This window comes from Lissotriton helveticus, chromosome 11 (assembly GCF_964261635.1).
Source record: "Lissotriton helveticus chromosome 11, aLisHel1.1, whole genome shotgun sequence".
NCBI lineage: Eukaryota > Metazoa > Chordata > Amphibia > Caudata > Salamandridae > Lissotriton > Lissotriton helveticus.
In genome coordinates this window covers 301728051-301746860 of record NC_136072.1, presented here as the reverse complement: position 1 = coordinate 301746860, position 18810 = coordinate 301728051, and the positions used below count along the sequence as shown (strand labels likewise).

Here is an 18810-nt window from a genome sequence, read left to right as displayed (position 1 = left end):
GGGGTCCCCCTACCAGGATTGTGCTTCAGACATACCATGCAATTCTTGACAACATTCTCTGCACACTTGGGAATCCCTGAATTCTTCCACACTGGGGCCAACAAGTCGCAAATCCCTTTTGCGCTGATATGGGCCATCCCATGAGCCATTGTAACCACTGCAGGCACATATGCATCGGGTAACATCCATCTTTGTTGCTCTGTAGATTCAATCCAACAACCATTTGCATCCATTCTCCCTGTACTTTCTCTCCACATGCTTAACTCTTTCTCCGTGGCCTCAGCTTGGATGGACTTCACACTTTCTATCGTGTCTTCACATATTCCAACATCACCAGTCCATCTTTCTGGGCTCGCAACATACATTCGGCTCATCATATTCTTTGCCGTTTCCTTAGCAGTTTCATCAGCAAATGCATTTCCACGACCAACATCATCAATCACTTTCCTGTGTGCACTACATTTCACGACCGCTACTTTCAGGGGCAACGTCAGTGATTCAAGAAGCTCATTCACCAACTGACCATGCTGAATCTTAGCTCCATGCGACGTCAGGAACCCACGTTCTCTCCACAGTCGTCCAAAACTGTGAGCCACTCCAAAAGCATACTGACTGTCGGTATAGACAGTCACTTTTATTCCTTTTGATAACACACACGCTCTCGTTAACGCCACGAGTTCGGCGGCTTGAGCTGAACCATGTGGTATTCGCGCAGTTTCAACGATCGTGTGCAGAGTTGTGACAGCATACGCTGTAGTCACGTTACCATTTGGGAGTTTAAAGCATGAACCATCCACCCATAATGTACCATCACATTCGGCGAGAGGAGTATCGAATAGATCAACTCTCCCTTTTGTCTCCTCCTCCGTTCTGAGGAAACAATCGTGCTGTTCTGAAGCATCCGATTCCTCAGCAATTGGTAACAAGGTGGCTATGTTCAGGGTACTGCATCTTTTGATGTGCACATGGCTTGCTAGTAGTGTCAATTCATAACTGGACAGTCGAGCACTAGTTAAGTGCTGTGTCTTGGTCCTATTTAACAATGTGTCTACTGCATGCGGGACCATCACGATTAGTGTATTATTCATTACTAGCCCTGCAGACTGTCGAATAGAAACAGCTGCTGCTGCTGTGGCCCTTAGACAACTTGGCAATGCTCGTGCTACCGGATCCAAAGTTGACGAAAAATAGGCGCATGGCCGCTGTCTATCTCCGTATAACTGAGTCAGCACGGACAATGCACAACCCCCCTTCTCGTGGACATACAATGTGAAAGGTTTACTGTAGTTGGGGTTACCTAACACAGGGGCCGAACATAATGCTGTGCGTAATTCGAGAAAACTTTTCTGACACTCATCGGACCAAGGAATGGGATTGGGTGTATTTGTACACGTTAGTGCCAATAAGGGTTTGGCTAATAACGAAAAATTTGGAATCCACTGTCTACAGTACGATGTAATGCCCAAGAAAGCGCGTACTTCTCTCTGCGTTCTTGGCACATTTAATTTAGCTATTGCCTGAATTCTTTCTGGGGTCAGTTTCCTTCCCTCCTTCGATAAGAGATGACCTAAGTAGGTCACTTCTTGTCGGCAATATTGAAGCTTGGAAAGTGACACCTTGTGATGTAGATCACATAGATGACGCAGTAGTGCCAACGTGGCCATTTTAAATATTTTCTCAGTATCCGCAGCTATGAGCAAATCGTCCACGTACTGTACGAGGGTGGAACCTTTGGGCAAAATCATTGCGTCGAGCTGACTTTTCAGAGCTTGACTGTATATTGAGGGGCTTTCACAGTAGCCTTGAGGAGCGCGTTTAAAGCGGAAACTGCGACCACCTAAACTAAAGGAAAAAATATCCCTGCTTTCCTCAGCAATCGGGATACTGAAGAAAGCATTCTTCAGGTCAATCACCGAAAACCAGGATGCAGAGGCTGGAATCATAGTCAATAATGTTGTAATGTCGGGGACAACTGGGAATTGTGGCACCACTATCTTATTTACTTCCCTAAGATCAATCACGAATCTATACACAGGTGGCTGAGAAGGGTCAGTTCGTTTCAAAACAGGCAGAACAGGACTATTGCAAACATTGCCTCGTGTTTCTTCAATTACGTCTTTTTCAATCAACTCGTGAACAATCGCTAGCAAAGCTTTTTCGCCCTCATTGGATATTCTGTATTGGGGAATTCGTGGCATTTTGACATTCGACTTCAATGTTACAACATAAGGTGGAATTTCTAAAAGACCTACATCATTCGGACCAGTAGCCCACAGAATATCCGGAAGGAGTGCCAATTCTGCTGGAAGCGTATTTCTCGACAAATACATTGGAGAAACCACTTTCTTACCTAAAGTCAGTTGTACTCCTGAGGGAGAACAGTACAAAGTCGCATACAATCTTTTTAGCAAATCTAATCCTAGCAAATTTTCACCACAACCTGTTGTCAAAATAAGGGGTGCTTCGAATTCACAAGGACCAACAGAAAGAGATAAAGGGTCAGAAATCGGATTTCTAACCGGGGCGCCAGAAAAACCTACGGAAACGTTCATTTCGCCAGACAAAGGTGCGCCAGGGAGTTTGGAGTGCATAATAGAACTCTTTGTAGCACCAGTATCCAACAGAAAAGGTTCTGACACACCCGATGTAATCACCTCAACGTAAGGTCCACTCTGATCTACTGGAACTGAAACAACTCCCTCTCCTTGTCTAAGGCTATCCTAGCAATCATTACTCTCCCACTGCTCATTTTCTGTGTAATACTCATCGACGTAGTATTGAGCTGTCCTGTCAGATACGTTATTTTGCTGGTCAAACCTGTTCATAGAGTTTTGTGGTGGAAGGGGACGTGCGTCCTGAGGGGTGTTTCCACGCCCTCTACCTCTAGGCGCTTGCTGACTACCACGACCTCTTACGCCAGAAAACTCGTTTGTACGTTGCGGCAGGGCAGGACAGTAATACTTGTAATGACCTTCTTGTTTGCAGTATAAACACTGATTGGGACCTACGCGGTTTTGATCGTACTCGAATCTCTGCAAGTTTCTCTGAGGCTGCTGAAAAGTGTTCCGGTAGTTATTCTGACCATTGTTATTTTTATTACCACCACCTCGTGGCGGATAGGCTTGCTGTAGCAAAACCTTTGTTTTGAGTTCTCTTGTTTTCTTCTCTACTTTATCTTTCTCATCCTTGTCTCTATTCTCGTAGTACTGTGCGGTAGCTAATATCTGGGCTGAAGATGAGACTGCCCAAGAACTTTCTGAATCTTTCAATTTTCTACACAAGTCTGGAAGTAGATTGTGCACAAATTTATCGACAAACAATCTCTGACCACCTTCTGTGGTCATGTCTTGACCGCTGTGGTCAATGAGTGTTTCTTCAAATCTGGTGAAGAAATCTGACACAGTTTCTTCTTTCTTTTGCTTGCATGCAGATAACTTATCCCAATTTACGCGTATTGCAGGCATTATTGTTTTCATGTAATCTACTATTCTACCAGGTAGTTCCGCTATCAGAGGCTCAGGCTTGGCACCACCAACTTGTCGTGCGTCTGCAGTAGTAATATTAGCCCACGTGTCACCTAATTCCTGATCATGATCTTCATGACGAATTTTTCCCCATAAAGGCTGTGGAACAACGTTCCCGAATAACATATCGATATCGGCTAAATTCATAATACATGACCCAGCAGTTTGCGACAATTCTTTATAGTACCCTGCAGGATTTTTACGCGGATCTGGTAGTGTTTGTTTGAGTGCTAAAACTTCAGCTCGCTTCCATGGAACATGTACCCATACTCGGTGAAAGTGGGGCAGGACAGGTGGGACAGCTGTCGCGTCACCCTCTCTCCATTGTGGGGGAACTTCTCTCATAGGGTATTGTCGTGCCTTTTTCCTACTAGATGCACTAGATTCCGATGGTGAGCCAGAAGTACTTCCCTTACTTCGATATGATAATAGCATTTCAACTGCTCCTTCTACATCGGGACCTATAATCATACCCAGACTAAACTTAAACCTTATACGACACATCTCTTGTGGGAGGCAATCCTGATCATTGTCCTCTAAATCTTCGCCAAGAAAGACACACATTTGTTCGAACACATATCTCTGTGTCGCTGTTTCCCATTGATGGAAAACTTCCATGACAGACTGTAAATCATATTTTGCAGTGTCCAAGACCCATTTCCGAGCTAAACTATTCAGGGAATCTCTCTCCTGATAATCGGGCAGTTGACTTCGCAACTGTCTTCTTCCTATGTTAGGGGTCGTAGCAGGCGACCCGAAAAGCGGTAAAAGAAGATTAGTAACAGTACTGGCCATTTTCTGCCGAAAGGAAGGTGAAACGGAAGAACAAACAGATGAAAGAACGGGGTGAGATAAAGCGGATGCAGAGATGGCAGAAGAGGTATGAGGAATAATAGATGTGGTACTAGGCAAAATCATAGAAGGGGCATTTGTAGAAAGTACAGTAGGCAAAATCGTAGAAAACACAGGTGAAACAGAAGTGGTCGGTGGGCCTGGAGGAGGCTGCACCGAAGAAGTAGGAGCCAGCTGAAGAACAGCTGGTGGGTGCTGTGGAAAAGCCAGAGGCGCAGCTTGTGCAACTAAAGGTTGCGGGGGTGCTGTAGCATTCTGCGCATAGGGCGGTGGCGAAGTTAACAATTGCGACATTAATTGGTCTTTTTCACGCTCTTTTACTGTCCCTTGCTGAAGAGACGGCAAAACTGGATAGCACTTATCTATTGCCATTTTACGTTGCCTGCGCAATTGTTCATTTATCTGATCTTCCTCATTATCTTTAAACTGCACGGCAGCTTGCATTACTGAAAGTCCCTCTTCTCTCTTATTTTTCTTAGCTAATTTAATTTCTTTTTGTTTGGCTTCTTTGCGCCATATGCGGAAAGAGTCAAACATCGCCGGCCGGGCTTTCTTTTTGAAGAGTTTAACTTCAAGGTTGTCTAAAATTTCAGAATCAAAGCTACCATATTGGGGCCATTTTAAAACACCGTCTTTCCTAGTGTATTTAATCCATACCTCGTTGTAAACGATGGTGCCTACTCCATGTTTAACGTATAGCTCGTAAGTCGGAGTTCCAACTGGAGGAACCGGACATGAGTCCTCCAATCGGGAGTCCCTATTATTATTACCAAGACAAAACAAATTCCCGAGTCTAAGACTAGGCATCCTTTCTCTCTAGTCTAGTTCCAAAACTTCAAAGGAGTTATCGATTACGATATTGCTCGTGAAAACACGAATCCTTCGGTTATGGTGCTTGCAAGAACCAATAAAAACCTTTATGTATCTCTAAGATAACAAAAAGTAAGTCCAGCTAAGGACTAGGAGACGCTCCGCTTATACTTAACTGAAAAATATCGATGGCTTCACCAGAAGACTCGTCTCAGCGTTTCGCTCTACCGAAAATTTCAAGGGTCCAACATCAGGGCGATAGCCAGGGCAGCAGTCCTTGTAGCCGTCGAGAAGCGGGGAACCTCGCAGTAAAGACCTTCGGACCACGTCGACATGCAGGGGTCGATGAGGTGGTGGGCCCTCCTCCGGAATTTTCACACAAAGCTCCTCACGATCTTCAGGCTGATTGGTACCACTGGAATCGCCCCAACGCTGGGCGCCAAATGAGGTACTGGGTTTTTAAGAACCGGTACAGAACCGGTAACCCAGCGGTGCCAGGGGATCAACACACCAGAGACCTCGGGTTCTCCTGAGTCAGACCCACAGAAACTTCAGAGTCTTCCAGGTGAAGTCAAAGATTAGTTTATTGGCTGCAACCAAGGTGACAGGGTCCTAGAAGTACAATACCAGTATATTCAGGAGACTGCACACTTTCACAAAGTCAGGCTTCTCTTCTTATACCTAATATTCAGCCTTGAGCAATACATTCCTTGGATTCGTGGTATTTCATTTATGGTTACTGTTTACAAAAGAAAAGCAGAGTCATGATGACATGTACATATTTCACGTCGTGCTGCTCATAACAAATCATCCGGCAAGGCTCAACATTTCATCAGATATCGCTGGACCCCTAATAAAAACGGTCACCTCCCCATCATAAAGCAAGTGAAGGAAAGAGTGGAGAAAAGATGTGAGCGAGATATGGCAGGTGTGCGTGCTGAAATGGCTTTATGGCTGGTTGGGCTTAGATGCTATCTTGCTCGGCCACTGGGAGGGAACTGACCTAACGAGCTCGGCCTGGGGCAATGGTTCTAACTTGTACTGGGGTCAGGAAGAAGTCGATTAAGGAGTATGTGTCCTTGTGGAATCAAATTCGACTGGATTAAGGCCTATGTAAAGGGCAACATGCAGCTAAGGGTTTAGAAATGACGATTTCGAGGTGAAATCGTCACTCGAATATGCCGAAAATACATGTACTTAATGTACACGTCATTCTCGGTCTTTTGATACCAACTTCGTCCTATTTCGACGAAGTTTTTATTCTCGAGTCCAGAACTATAATATGAACCCAGATTTTTCAGAACCACAGAGGCACCCTTTTCAGAAGCAGTCAAGCGAACATTTCAAAACTTCAAAACTAACAAAGCCCCAGGCAGATAGGCAGGGGAATTATATAAATCTTTTGCCACAGGGTTGATTCCCCAAATGTCTAAATTGTACCTTCATCTTGCTGAGTTGGGACCATTTACACTATCCTTATCATGGAGGCTTCTATCACAGTAATTTTTAAGCTTCGGACTTGTGCCCATCAGTCCTCTTCATACTGGCCAATATTTCCTCTTCAAATCAATATTAAATTTTATACACAAATTGTGGCCACTTTGTGTGAAACTAGACTTTAAGGGGTTGTTGGAGACAAACACATGATTATATGGCAGTGTCAAAGATATTTCAATTGCTCGAAAAAGATTGAAAACAAAAAAAGAGAGCGAGGGAGACCGTGATAGCATTCTTGGTTGATGTTGAAAAGCTTTGAAAAGGGTGGACTGGCCTGTTTGACACATGTCAGAATCGTGGTCTGTGCCTCAAATTCCCATCCATAATTAGGGCCAATTGCAGCTTTCTACTGACACAAAATTCAAGTTGGTAGGACAGATGGCACAAGGAGGGATTGTAGCCTCAAATTAAATTGTTCCCCATGAGTAAACTTATGTTTCCAATTGAGGAATCAGTAAGATTGCAATGTTCTCGACTCAGACATTGGATGTGCCACCTTTCACCGAAGGAAATGGCTGTTCATGAGGACACGCTCAAGACATTTTTATCTTTACTACTTCAGGGGATGTTGTGTCCAAACTGTATTGGAGTTCAATATTACCCCCTGCCACAATCCTCACAGTGGACATGGAAAAAGAGAAATTACCTCGGAAGTGGAAAGTGTTTTGGAGGGACATTAACATCAGTTCAGTGAGTCCTCTACATGTTCCTTTAAAGATGAAATTACTCTCCCTCCAGAATACCTCAGATGTACACGACAGTAAGACCTGACGGTTGGAGAGGATGCAGACAGAAATGTAGCAACCTGCATGTGTGATTGGGGTGCTCTAAGCTTTTGGATTATTGCACAGGACTTTGTGCGGATAGCAAATAGGTCATTAATGTGTCCCTGTCAAGTTGGCAATTGCTCTCCAATCGGAAAATAAGGCACCCTTTTGTTTGACTTAATGGCATTGGAGATCCTGGCCGAAATTGGAAGCAACCTCAAAACTCTAGGTAGATTCAGTGCCTGGGGCACTGGGTCTGCTTATTTAGGAGCATAGGTTATTCCGAATTTAGAATAGAGGTGCATGGCCGACTAGACAAGTAGTCTAGTCGTAGAAGTGGATGTATTTTTATTGATATGAACCTATGAATATTGTGGTCTACAACTTCGGGGGAGACTGATAGTTTCTGTTTTTGAATGGTGTGCCGCTATCATTGTTGATGGTGTCTGGCTCTGTAATAATATATATTTTGTTTTAGACCTGTATTTGTAATATCATGCCCTTATGTATTGTCTTTTCTATGGAAACAAGCATTGGCAAAGTCAATTGTTATAATCTTTGCAAGAGCTATTGGCTTTGCTAACTTGTTTTTTAGCCATATTGTACACCAGCATGGCTAAAGGTTTGTGGTGTAGAGAAGAGTGGCGTGGAGATATACAGACAAATTTAACTTATAGCAGTTCTGTAGATAGCAACAGAAACCGTTGAATTCTTTATGGGTTGTAACCCAAGTAAAGTCAAACTTAAGGACATTCAGCGGTCACTGGATAGCAGAGTCTCAGTGTTGGAGTTTGAGATTACCAGCAGGCAAGTCTTTAAAAAATATAAAAAAATATAAAAATTAAACTAGGGATGACCATCCATAAAGAAGTCGCTTTGCAGCGCAAGCATGTATGGCTTACTCTGGGGAGAAATTAATGAATTCATGAAAACTGCTGTGATTATGAGAAAGGTAATCTGCAAAATGGATATGAGGTGAACTGTTGGTTGAAGGAAAAGCTGCTTTTTCCAGCAGAGCTATTTTGTTTTTACCAATTCTGCCAGGAATAGCATCAATTTGAGGTCAAACGAGAACTCTGTTCCAAACTATTGCAATCATTTCAACCTCCCCAACAACCTTGCCAGTATTTTTTCCAGCACAGACAAATAGGTTGTTGTTAGAGAAAGGGTAGAACACCTGCAGCAGCAGTCCTTCTCGACACACCAATAACCTCCAAATTGCTCAATTTTCAGTACATTACTGCCAAGACTTTCTGTTCAACATAAGTGTAAAAATTAAGAGAAAAAAAACTGCCGTATTGAAGACCCTATTAAACCACTAAGGCAGTACCTAGGAGCCATCCAAGAGTGACAGAAGGCCATCTCATTGGAAGCACTCTTTAACCACCAGGATATTTTAAATGAAGTGCCTCCAAGAAGTTGTGGAAAACCTACTCAGTGGAGCTACTGTTTACTCACCATGGGATAACTAAATAGAGACCACATAAGAGTAAGAGGTGTAAGTTCAGGGAACAAGGGAATTAAGGCGGGTTGGGCCAAGGCCCAAATAGGAAACACACTACAACCGTACCCTCAAACCTGGACAACTTGGGTATATGTTTACATGAGGTCAGATGCTAATTGTGCCTCCCTATTGCCACCCCTCACTCTTCCACCACACACAAACTCTGGGGGTGAAATGTGTGTATTGGATTGTAGCTAATGGGACCAAAAGTAAATTTCCATAAGGGTTAATTGGTGTTATTTGAGATACTTACTAGCCCCGATATTCGGGGTTGAGGGATGCAACACCTGACCGGATTTGAATTATTGAAAACATTTGATGAAAAAGCAATAAAATGATAACATTGCTGAAGATTCTTCCAGCTAGATATCTACAAAACTGGATGGTTTCTCACTACTTGCAAGATGCATAATTTCATATCTTGATCTTCCCGAAATACATGTTTGTTTAGGGAGTTTTAGGTTTTACAGTGGGAATAATCAGTTTTTACAAAATGTACAGGGTGCTCATCTATGAACTCAAGATTCACATTGATCTGTGCATGGATAAGTTGCTGCTGAAGGCTTTTTCTTTTAACTAGATGGAGCATCTGCAGGTGACCTACAACCTGTTTTATGTAGGGTTTCCTGAAATATTCACAGAAGCTGCAGCTTATAGAGGGATGTGCTGGTTGTCTACATGTAGGAAGTTATTTTCCTTAGCAGAGAGTGTGTCGGGTATTTGGGATATGATTCAATAAATCAAGCCTCAGTACTCTTAATGGTGCATCATTTCCTGCATTTGTCGGCATGATGGCGTCAATTTGTAATAATTCTGATTTCCTGACTCAACGCTAATTATGAGGTCCATTCAGTGCTGCCTAAGTAGACAATGAAATCTGGATTATCAGAGTCTCGCACATGCTTTAATGCTAGATAGTGCTTTAATGCTAGATCCATAGCCCCTTGTTGATGAAATACATAGACAAAGAAAGTCAAGAGCATGCACAGCATTTCACAGCTAAATAGAGGTGGCAGTTCTGCCCTTATTCCAAATCCTGTTACCTGAGCTGCTAGAGAAGTACTAGCCCTACAGAAGTCCCAGTTTGGATGTTTGTTTTCTGGTTCTCAATCAACAGCCTTCGAGTGACAGCTCACTTTGGAAGGTAGGTGCTATGAAGCTGTACCACACCTACAAGAAATGCACTTTGAAAGATTAGTCCCATCCAAAATCTTGGAACCAGTTTTGATTTTGAGTGGTTAGTTGGCCTGAACCTGGCTGGAAGCCAACTTTCACTGTTCTTGTGACCCTGTAAGTTATTTAGAGTTTTTACTTTGAAGAGCTCTGTACACCTTTTTAAAGAAAAGCAGGGGTCACAGGCATAAAAATGCTTTCTACACGGTCAGAGTAGGCATATACCATATTATCGAAGAAGACTTGCTACTTCTGCAATCTAAAGTAGAGAGGAGGAAGACCGTCTGGCAGATGGAGTTCCTGTTTCAAGTCCATCTGAACTCTGCTACTGAACTCCTTACATTCTTGACGATTGTCTGAAGCAGAGAAGAGAGCCTGCTGCTCAGCCTGACCCTAAGATTCCCCAGAGTTCATTTGAGAAAGTCCTCTCTATAATATATAGAGGACGTGGCCTAATGGCTAGGGCAGTTGACCGTGAAGCTTGGGAACCGGGTTCGAGTCTCGGCAGGGACATTCGGCATCCTGTGATTCTGGGCAAATCGCTTTATCTCCCTGGGCCCAACAAAAAATGAATGTGTCAGTCTGTAACGCAACTGGTGTTCATGTAACGCTCTTTATACATTCGGGTCTAGTTTGCACTATATAATGCCCCCCTCCGCCCAATGTGAAGAACAGAAAAATTTGTGAGTTTAATTTGTGTGACAAATAAGTCTGTCTGAGCAGTCCCCTCCTGCTTTTTATTCTGCATTGCAGAATCAGCCTTGTGCACTGTAGCCTGACAAGTTATACCTTTTGCCAGACCGTGCCGAACTCCATCTGAGCTGAAGTGACCCCCAGTGCTATTTAATCCTGCCTGTGAACACTGGCTGGCTGATGCTGCTTAACAGATCACTCCTGAGCCCATTCCGGAATGCAATCCACCATCTTCAGTGCCCCATCCACTGTGGACTTCTTGATTGTGTTCAGATTTGTGAAGGATCCACTGGGGCTTCTGAGCCAAGTCTGGCTCTCTTAGTTGCAGTGATGAAATGGAACCAACATGCACTCGAACAGAGTTAGGCGAATCACTAGGTTCTGGCCCTGAAAAGAAAGCAGTCATCTGCCCGCAACATAATGTGTGACTGAGCTGCTGACCGTGTGCTGTTTGAGAAACAAGGCGCTTAGTTTCAGCTAATGTAAGTTTTCAGCTGAACAGGTATCCTTGCTATCCACCTGTCAGTCTCCAACAGAAGTCAATGATGTATGAGCAGAATCTTATAACGTTCTTATTAATTTTATTGACCTATCTTACGTTGATTAGCAGTGTTATCTTACACAAAGTCTTCATCTTTTAAAAAAGAAATAACACTGTCTGGAAAAAACATTTTTGTAAGGGATACATGTGCTGAATGAAGGTTAATCTTACGCACAGCACCCTCTAAGAGTTGCCGTGCCTGTTGGATCACTATCCCTTGAAAGTCATAGCTGAAAAGGAGGTACATTGTAGTTCAGTCAGCTTGCAGGTGTATATGGCTTCATGCGGTTCCTTGAAACTATCAATACTTGGTGCAAAGATTGACAACTTTTCCATGAGTTCCAAGTCCCACGAGAACTGGCTTGAGAGAATGTGGCCTAAGGGCTAGGGCAGCCTACTTTTGAGCTGGGGAACCGGGTTCGAGGCTCGGCAGGGAAGCTCAACATTCTGTAATTCCGAGCAAATCACTTAATCTCCTGTGCCTAACAAAAACGAATGTGTCCGTCTGTGACGTGTCTGGTGCTCATGTACCTTTGGTCTAGTTTGCGCGATATAAAACTCCACAAAAAATAAAAGATTAGTAAAAAATAATATGATTATCCCACTATCATAAGGTATTGTCACACATCCTTCACATTTCCCACCTTTGTGGTCCTTGCTCTGTGTGTTCCCATCATGAATTGATTCACATTTCAGGCTTTACCCAGTAATTGACAGTTGGTTCCTGTCTGTATTGCAGCATTGAGCGAATCATCACACCCAGACTGGCTCTCACCACTGCCGAGTTCCTGGCATACCAGTGCGAGAAGCATGTGCTGGTGATTCTGACTGATATGAGTTCGTATGCAGAAGCTTTGCGAGAGGTATGTTTTCTTCTTTTGTTTCCATGTGCTGATTTTCTCTTCTGTGGTCTGTTTCAAGGAATTTGGCCTGTTTTGTATGCATTCAAGTAGTCATGATAACTGTGGCTTGTTAGACCCCTTCAGTGGAATTATACAATGCTTGATCTTTCCTTGTGAGACAATTCAATTTGTGAATTCCTTGATTTGCCCGATTAGTGAGGCTATTTTGGCTTGTGGTGGTGTACTAACTTTCAGACGCAAGACCTCTGTCAGTTTCCATGCTAAAACCACAGAACCCATTCACAATCTCCTGCTGCAGTTTATCAAATCCGTGTACCTAAAGGTGTAAGGCTTGCAGCCTAGTGACATTCCATATTGACCACTGCTACTCCAAATCCTTCTCTTTATTTTGCTCCGCAACAGTCAAAGCCAAATCAGAGAGGAAACTATGCTATTGTGTATCATCCAGTTTCAAAACTAGAATTCTGATTCTTAACACCCCCCCCCTAGTCTTTCCCAATGCTGGGTAGTTTTATTTTCTTACACAGTAATGGTAATTATGTATTCTCGCATTGAAGGACACTGCTAAATTGCATGGGAGCATTTGATAATTTCTTTCTGATCGTTTCTGATGGCCAGGGGCCGGGGTGATTAGAAGTTTTCAGATTTCAGAGAGTCGATTCCAGAGGTAATGTTCCAGCACTGTCCTTTATTTGTTATATTGTCTCATAAATCCAGATGTCTGGGGTAGTTGATGGGTTTTGGAGCAGCATGCATACTTCAGTGTAGTTTGTACAGTATGATTTTGTTTAGGAGATTCAGAGCTGGTATTGTGATTAAAACTGACACGGCTATTTCATTACACTCTAATTCCACTGCATTTGAACTTAAGCCATCAACATGAACTGCGTTATTGCTCATGGTATCTATCTTCTTTGATATTAAACAGTAGTCAATCTCTGCCTTGTGTAGGATCCCAGAAAATTTTTACAGAAAATGTTCATACCGAAATTAAAGGCAGCATTTTTAAATTGCAATTAAAATTTGACTCTTAAAAACCCTTGGTGGAAAAAATGTAGATTTCCCACTGTTCGCCTTATTAGACGCAGTGGGGAACATTTCTCTCTGTATTCTTGAGAATCTTACTGATTGGGGTGTAGAGGAGAAATTTCTCCCAGTTGAGCAACCTGGGTTCAGGAAAAACCATTCCACTCGAGACAACATTCGTATGTTGAAACTAATAGAAGAGAAATACACTGTATTGCGCAGGACAAACGTCTATATGGTATTTATAGACTTTTCCATTGCTTTTGATAAGGTAGAACGGCCACTTCTCGGGAAAAACCTACATAAAATGGGGGTGACTTCAACTCTTATCTTTAGTTATAGCCCTACACTCGCAGACATGGTGTCTGGTACTAATGGAGGGGAATTCGGGGACCATCTTCAGTAATTTCTAAAGAAAATGGTTTGAAGCAAGGTTGCCTATTAGCACCTCTACTATTCTTACTATTCTCGTTATATGTAACCGATTTACCGAATTGTTTTTCCTTAATGGGAGGAGATGCTCCAAAGATAGGTGGCCGCTCCTTTCCCTGCCCTAGGTACGCAGATGACATTGTAATTATGGACCTGATCCCTATTGGTTTGAACACAAAATTGTAACAACTGCAGAATTATACAACTGCACGCTTTCTGAAGATTAATGTTTCAAAAAGCAAGGTTTTAATTATGAAACGAGGTAAAAATAGAAAAGTCTGTACTTTTTATTGGGGAATTGGTTCCGAAAAACTTGAGATTGTACGTTCGTACCTCTATTTGGGGAAAGTTATTTCAAGTAGTACAAGGATTATTCCCCACACTGAACAGAGCTCTTGTAAAGCGGCATCACATGCAAATGGCCTACGCATATTCTATAGCGCTATGGGTCGAAGACATTGTTCACATTTGCTTTTAGTTTTTAAAACTAAAATTCCTCCCACCTTATTATATGCTATAGAATCCATTCCAGTAAGAGAATGGAGTTTTTGGGATTTCGCAAATTATGCAATTTTAATATTCTTGTCCCAATAGCCGCAATTAGGCTAGAATTTGGCTTGGTAAGTTCATTTATACAAGGGTTAGCTAGGGTAATACGTTGGGGTTACCAACTAAAGAACAGGGAACCTTTTACATTGAGGAGTTTTATGTGCCTGGACATTTTTGCAGGGCAAATGTATAAACATTCTTTTTTTTTTTTGTGATTTTATTTTTCTTGGCACTGAATCATTTCAATGTGAAAGAGGACTTAGTGCTGTATTTTTCTCTCTCAGAATTGAAATCTTTCTTAAAGATTTCAAGTGGCATAGTTAGTCACCAGAGAAATGTCAGTATCTGTAGAGCAAGAGTCTGACTGGAAACAATAGTTAAGGCTTCCTCTCCGAGAGTTCCTCAGAAGTACCTTTCCTGGAATCTAAGCCACAGTATTCGCCGGTGGCTCACCCACTGTCGCATGAACCTCTTACCATTAAATGATTCAACTGTAAATTGGCCACTTAATAGGAAAGATGGAAAAAACTGTAACCTCTGTAATCCGGGTACCCAGAATCTTTATCATATCTAGTTTGTATGTCCAGCTCTGTCTTCACTTACATTCAGGTGGTTTCAGCCAATGCTCATTCAGAATGGCATTAAAAATGTATCTTTTGCTAGAAAATTCTTAATTTTTCCAAAAAATTAAACTGTGGGCATAAAACTTTTAAACGTTTTTAGGGAGTTTATGAACATATTTTTAATTTTCATAATTATTCTTAGGGTTTGGTTGGCTGTGCATTTAACTAGTTTTCTTATAATATAGCCCCTAAAGCCCCGGGCTCTTATGTTCTTCTCGACCATTTTAGTCTATTTCTCACCCGTGGAAATGTATACTTATGACTGCTGTTATCTAATTACTATTTGCACATAACCAGGCTTTTATCTGTTTTAAATACATTCTAAGGGAAAAGATTTTGCTGCTTTTTGATGCACTTTATATAAAATATATGGTGCTGCTATGGTGTGATTTTCCTCTTTTTTTTTTAAATTGCACTTGTATTTAACATAATTTTGTCTTTTTCAGTCACAGTATAGGCCTTAACTAAAAGATTGCTGCTATATGATGCACTTTATTTAATAATCTGTCGTTATATGAAACTGCTTCCTTATGCTATTCTCTCAAATTGCACATGCTTTATAATTGTTTTTCTATTTTGTATTCCATTCCTACCGTGTCACCAGTTGTATTTATTTACTGGTGGGCTCCCTTTGCTAACTAAAGAGCCTCCAGAGCTGATTTTGAAAAACTCTGATATCTTTTGATGAACTAAATCTGTACAAAAAGGTGCAGTGACATAGATATAATGTTTTTTAATTAAGTGTTTTTTGTAATTATTGCTGGTATTTTTAATATGTCTTCTCAGTGCTCGTCTTAAGTGGACCTCATTAGAGATCCAAATTCTTATTAAACCTATTGAATTGAATAGAGTAGAAAATCTGGATTTCATTAAAGACATGTCTAAGATTCTGATTGATGCATCTGCCTGTGGATTCCCCACCTTTTGAATTATCCCAAAGCGCAGCATTCCACTGAAACTTTTCTCTTTAGCTCTCCATCTTCGATGAGGATGTCACTGTGGAAAGGCTCCACATGCGACGCCACGTGATGTCATCCGAGCCATAAGAACACCTCGCCGGCGTGTTGACGTCAGTTCCCTTTTTTCTGCGCTGCCGCCAGGTTCGCCATTTCTGGGAGATTTCTTCTGTTCTGTCGCTGCAACTTTGTAGCATCTGAAGATGTCTCCTCCTCGGAAGTCAGATTTCAAGCCGTACAGAGAATGCAGAGGACAGATGTCCATCAACGACCCACATGAAGATTATCTTTGGTGCTTGTCTTCACATCACGACGTCTGTACATGTTCATCATGTAAACAGATTAATCCGAAGGCTCCGAAGGAAAGGGAGGCAAACTTGTTTATGGGTAAAGCTAAAAAAACAAAAGAGGGGGTCGTCGGAGGCCTCAGTGTCATGGTTCTCTGTGTCGTTCACCGAAGAACGTGTCTCTGAAGTCATTGTCTCCAAGTCCTAGAGGTCGTCGTAGAGATGAGGTATCTCCAACACCATCCCCGTGGGTGTGTCTGGCGCCGTCTTTGGCCCCCGAGGGCACTAAGGCCTGTGACTTCACCTCCAGTGCCGGTGCTAAGAACCTAGACTTCACAGCCGGAGCCAGATTTAGTGCCTCATCGTACGGCTCAAGAGCACTATAACACAGATCCAGCATATCCAGTGTTACCAGCTCCGGGCTCACTTCGTGAATGCTATGTTAAGCATTTTTTAAAAGGGCTGCAATTCCATCTGGTACGCCGGCAGGCCCCATGGGTCAACTTGTTTATTATCTGGGATGATTTCCTCATTTTCCACAGGCACCTTTTTATGCCCTTTATGCCTATAACTCCGGTAAAATGATCTCCATTGGCGCCGAGACTGCTGAAGCTGTTGCCTTTTCAAGAGGGACGTGGCCCTTTGGATGAATCATCCCCGTTGCCGTCCGGATCCAGTCCATGCCTTAACCGGGTCCATTATCTGAGCCCTTGGATGGTAGTGCCGGCTTGGAAGTCACCAGCGATGCTGATATCAAGAGGAAGGTCTTATAAAGAGGCTCAGAGGCTTTTGGAAGAGGCTGAATACCAGAAAGAACATGAAGGGTCTGAAGAAGGAGACCGTGAGAATCCTAACCTCGATTTTGAAGGCCTGCAAGAGGGAAGTGGCTTGCATACCTCTCCTGAGTGGGAATTGGGGTCTCCTAAGGGTTTACCACCTCCTGAGGTGACGTCCTACCATGTTGTAATTCACAAAGCTGTGGATTTGTTAGAATTGCTGTTCCTCGGCTGAACTGAAATCTAGCATCCTCCCTGTGGTTCTCCATTCTTCAGCTTCTGCGTTGAAGCCGTTGTTGTCTTTCAAGGAGGCTTTGACTGAACCTATTTTGGAAATCTGGAAGAAACCGATGTCTTTGGCTGCAGTCTCGAGGACAGTGACTTGAAGATATAAAATGGCATCTGGGGGTCCAGCTTTTTTGTCCACATACCCTTCTCCAGAAAGCCAGGTTGTTCAGATTTCTTGCCCTTCCAAATAATCAGCAGTGTCATTTCCATCCACGCATGCTGATGGAGAATCCAAATGGATGGACCAATGGGCCAAGGAGGTCTGCTCTTCAGGAAATATGGCCTTGAAGTCCACAAATGCTGCTTGGCTGTTTGGACGCTACATTAATTCCCTCATGGATTCAGCGAAAGAGGTTGTCCCAAAGTTTCCTACAGAGATCCAAGGTAATTTTTCAGAACTTTTGACGGGTGCTCAGTCAGCTGTTCATCAAGTGTTCCAATCTGGGCTGGACACTGCAGACTCTGTAGTAAGAGAAATGGGGTCTTCTGCGGCGACGAGAAGACATGCCTGGGTAAGGGGTTTAGCGTTTTTCCCAGATGTTCAGTCTACATTGTTGGACTTGCCTTTTGATGGGTCTCGCTTGTTTGAAGCCAAGGCGGACTCTGTGTTGCAAGGTTTCATGTACATTAATGCTGCTGCAAGGTCTCAGCCAAGGGACTTCAGTCTCAGCCAAGGGACTTCAGTCTCAGCCTCGGTACTAAAGACCGTTCCGTAGATTCAGGGGCTTTTATAGGAACCTGTCCTTTCATGGGAACCACCAGCAGCAGCATCAACAGCAGCATCAACAGCAGCAGACAAATCCTCTTTACAGATCCTACAGGGGAAGGGGCAGAGGTCGCCTTCAGGGTTCTGGCCCACAACAAGTCTCCTCCTCCTTTGCCTCTCCAACCATTGTTGAAGGGAAGCAACTCTAGCTTCGCCATCTCAGAACATGCCTGTCTCTTGAGAGGACGGGTGGCCTATTTTCTACCTCGTTGGAGGTCTGTCAGTACAGACCTCTTGGTTTCTAACCACCATAGAAAATGGGTATGCCCTACTCTCCATGAGTTTCCCCCTCCTTTCTTTCTCCGTCAAGGCCTTTGCTCGGAAGATCATCCTCTGCTTCTTCAGCAGGAAGTGCTGACATTGCTTCAAAAGGGTGCAATAGAGTTGGTTCCAGAGCAGGAAAAGGGTCAGAGGTGCTATTCCCTGTACATCCTGAGTCCCAAAAAGGATGGTTGTTTACGGCCGATCCTCTACCTCAGGATTTAGAATTTCTACCTCAAACAGGAGAAATTCAAAATGTTGACCCTGCACAGGTTCTTCGCACGCTGGAGAAGGAGGACTGGATGGTATCGATCGATTTGCAGTTTGCGTATTTTCGCATTCCCATCCTGACGTCACATCAGAAATATCTCAGTTTTTATGGTGGGGACTTAGCATTATCAGTTTGCAGTCCTTTTGTTTGGCTTTGCTTCTGCGCCTCGAGTTATCACAAAGATGGCAGCACCTCAGACGGTCAGGGTTTCCCTATCTGGACGACTGGCTGCTCAAAGCAAAGTCACCGGAGATGGTGTTCCGTCATTTGCAAGTAACTCTGCTGTTGAACAGCTTTTTTTTTATTTTTTATAAATGTACCCAAATATCACTTGGAGCCCTTTCAGTGCAA

The 18810-nt window shown here is 43.0% G+C and overlaps 1 protein-coding gene across 1 annotated transcript in view; it reads left to right on the top strand.

Annotated features, from left to right (window-relative positions):
- Nucleotides 1-18810, top strand: part of ATP6V1B2 (ATPase H+ transporting V1 subunit B2) — a 134447-nt gene that overhangs the window by 70701 nt on the left and 44936 nt on the right. Inside the window, exon 9 of the mRNA XM_078665421.1 lies at nt 12101-12224. Within this exon, the coding sequence (XP_078521547.1) occupies nt 12101-12224 (124 nt within the window). The remainder of the gene's footprint in view (nt 1-12100; nt 12225-18810) is intronic.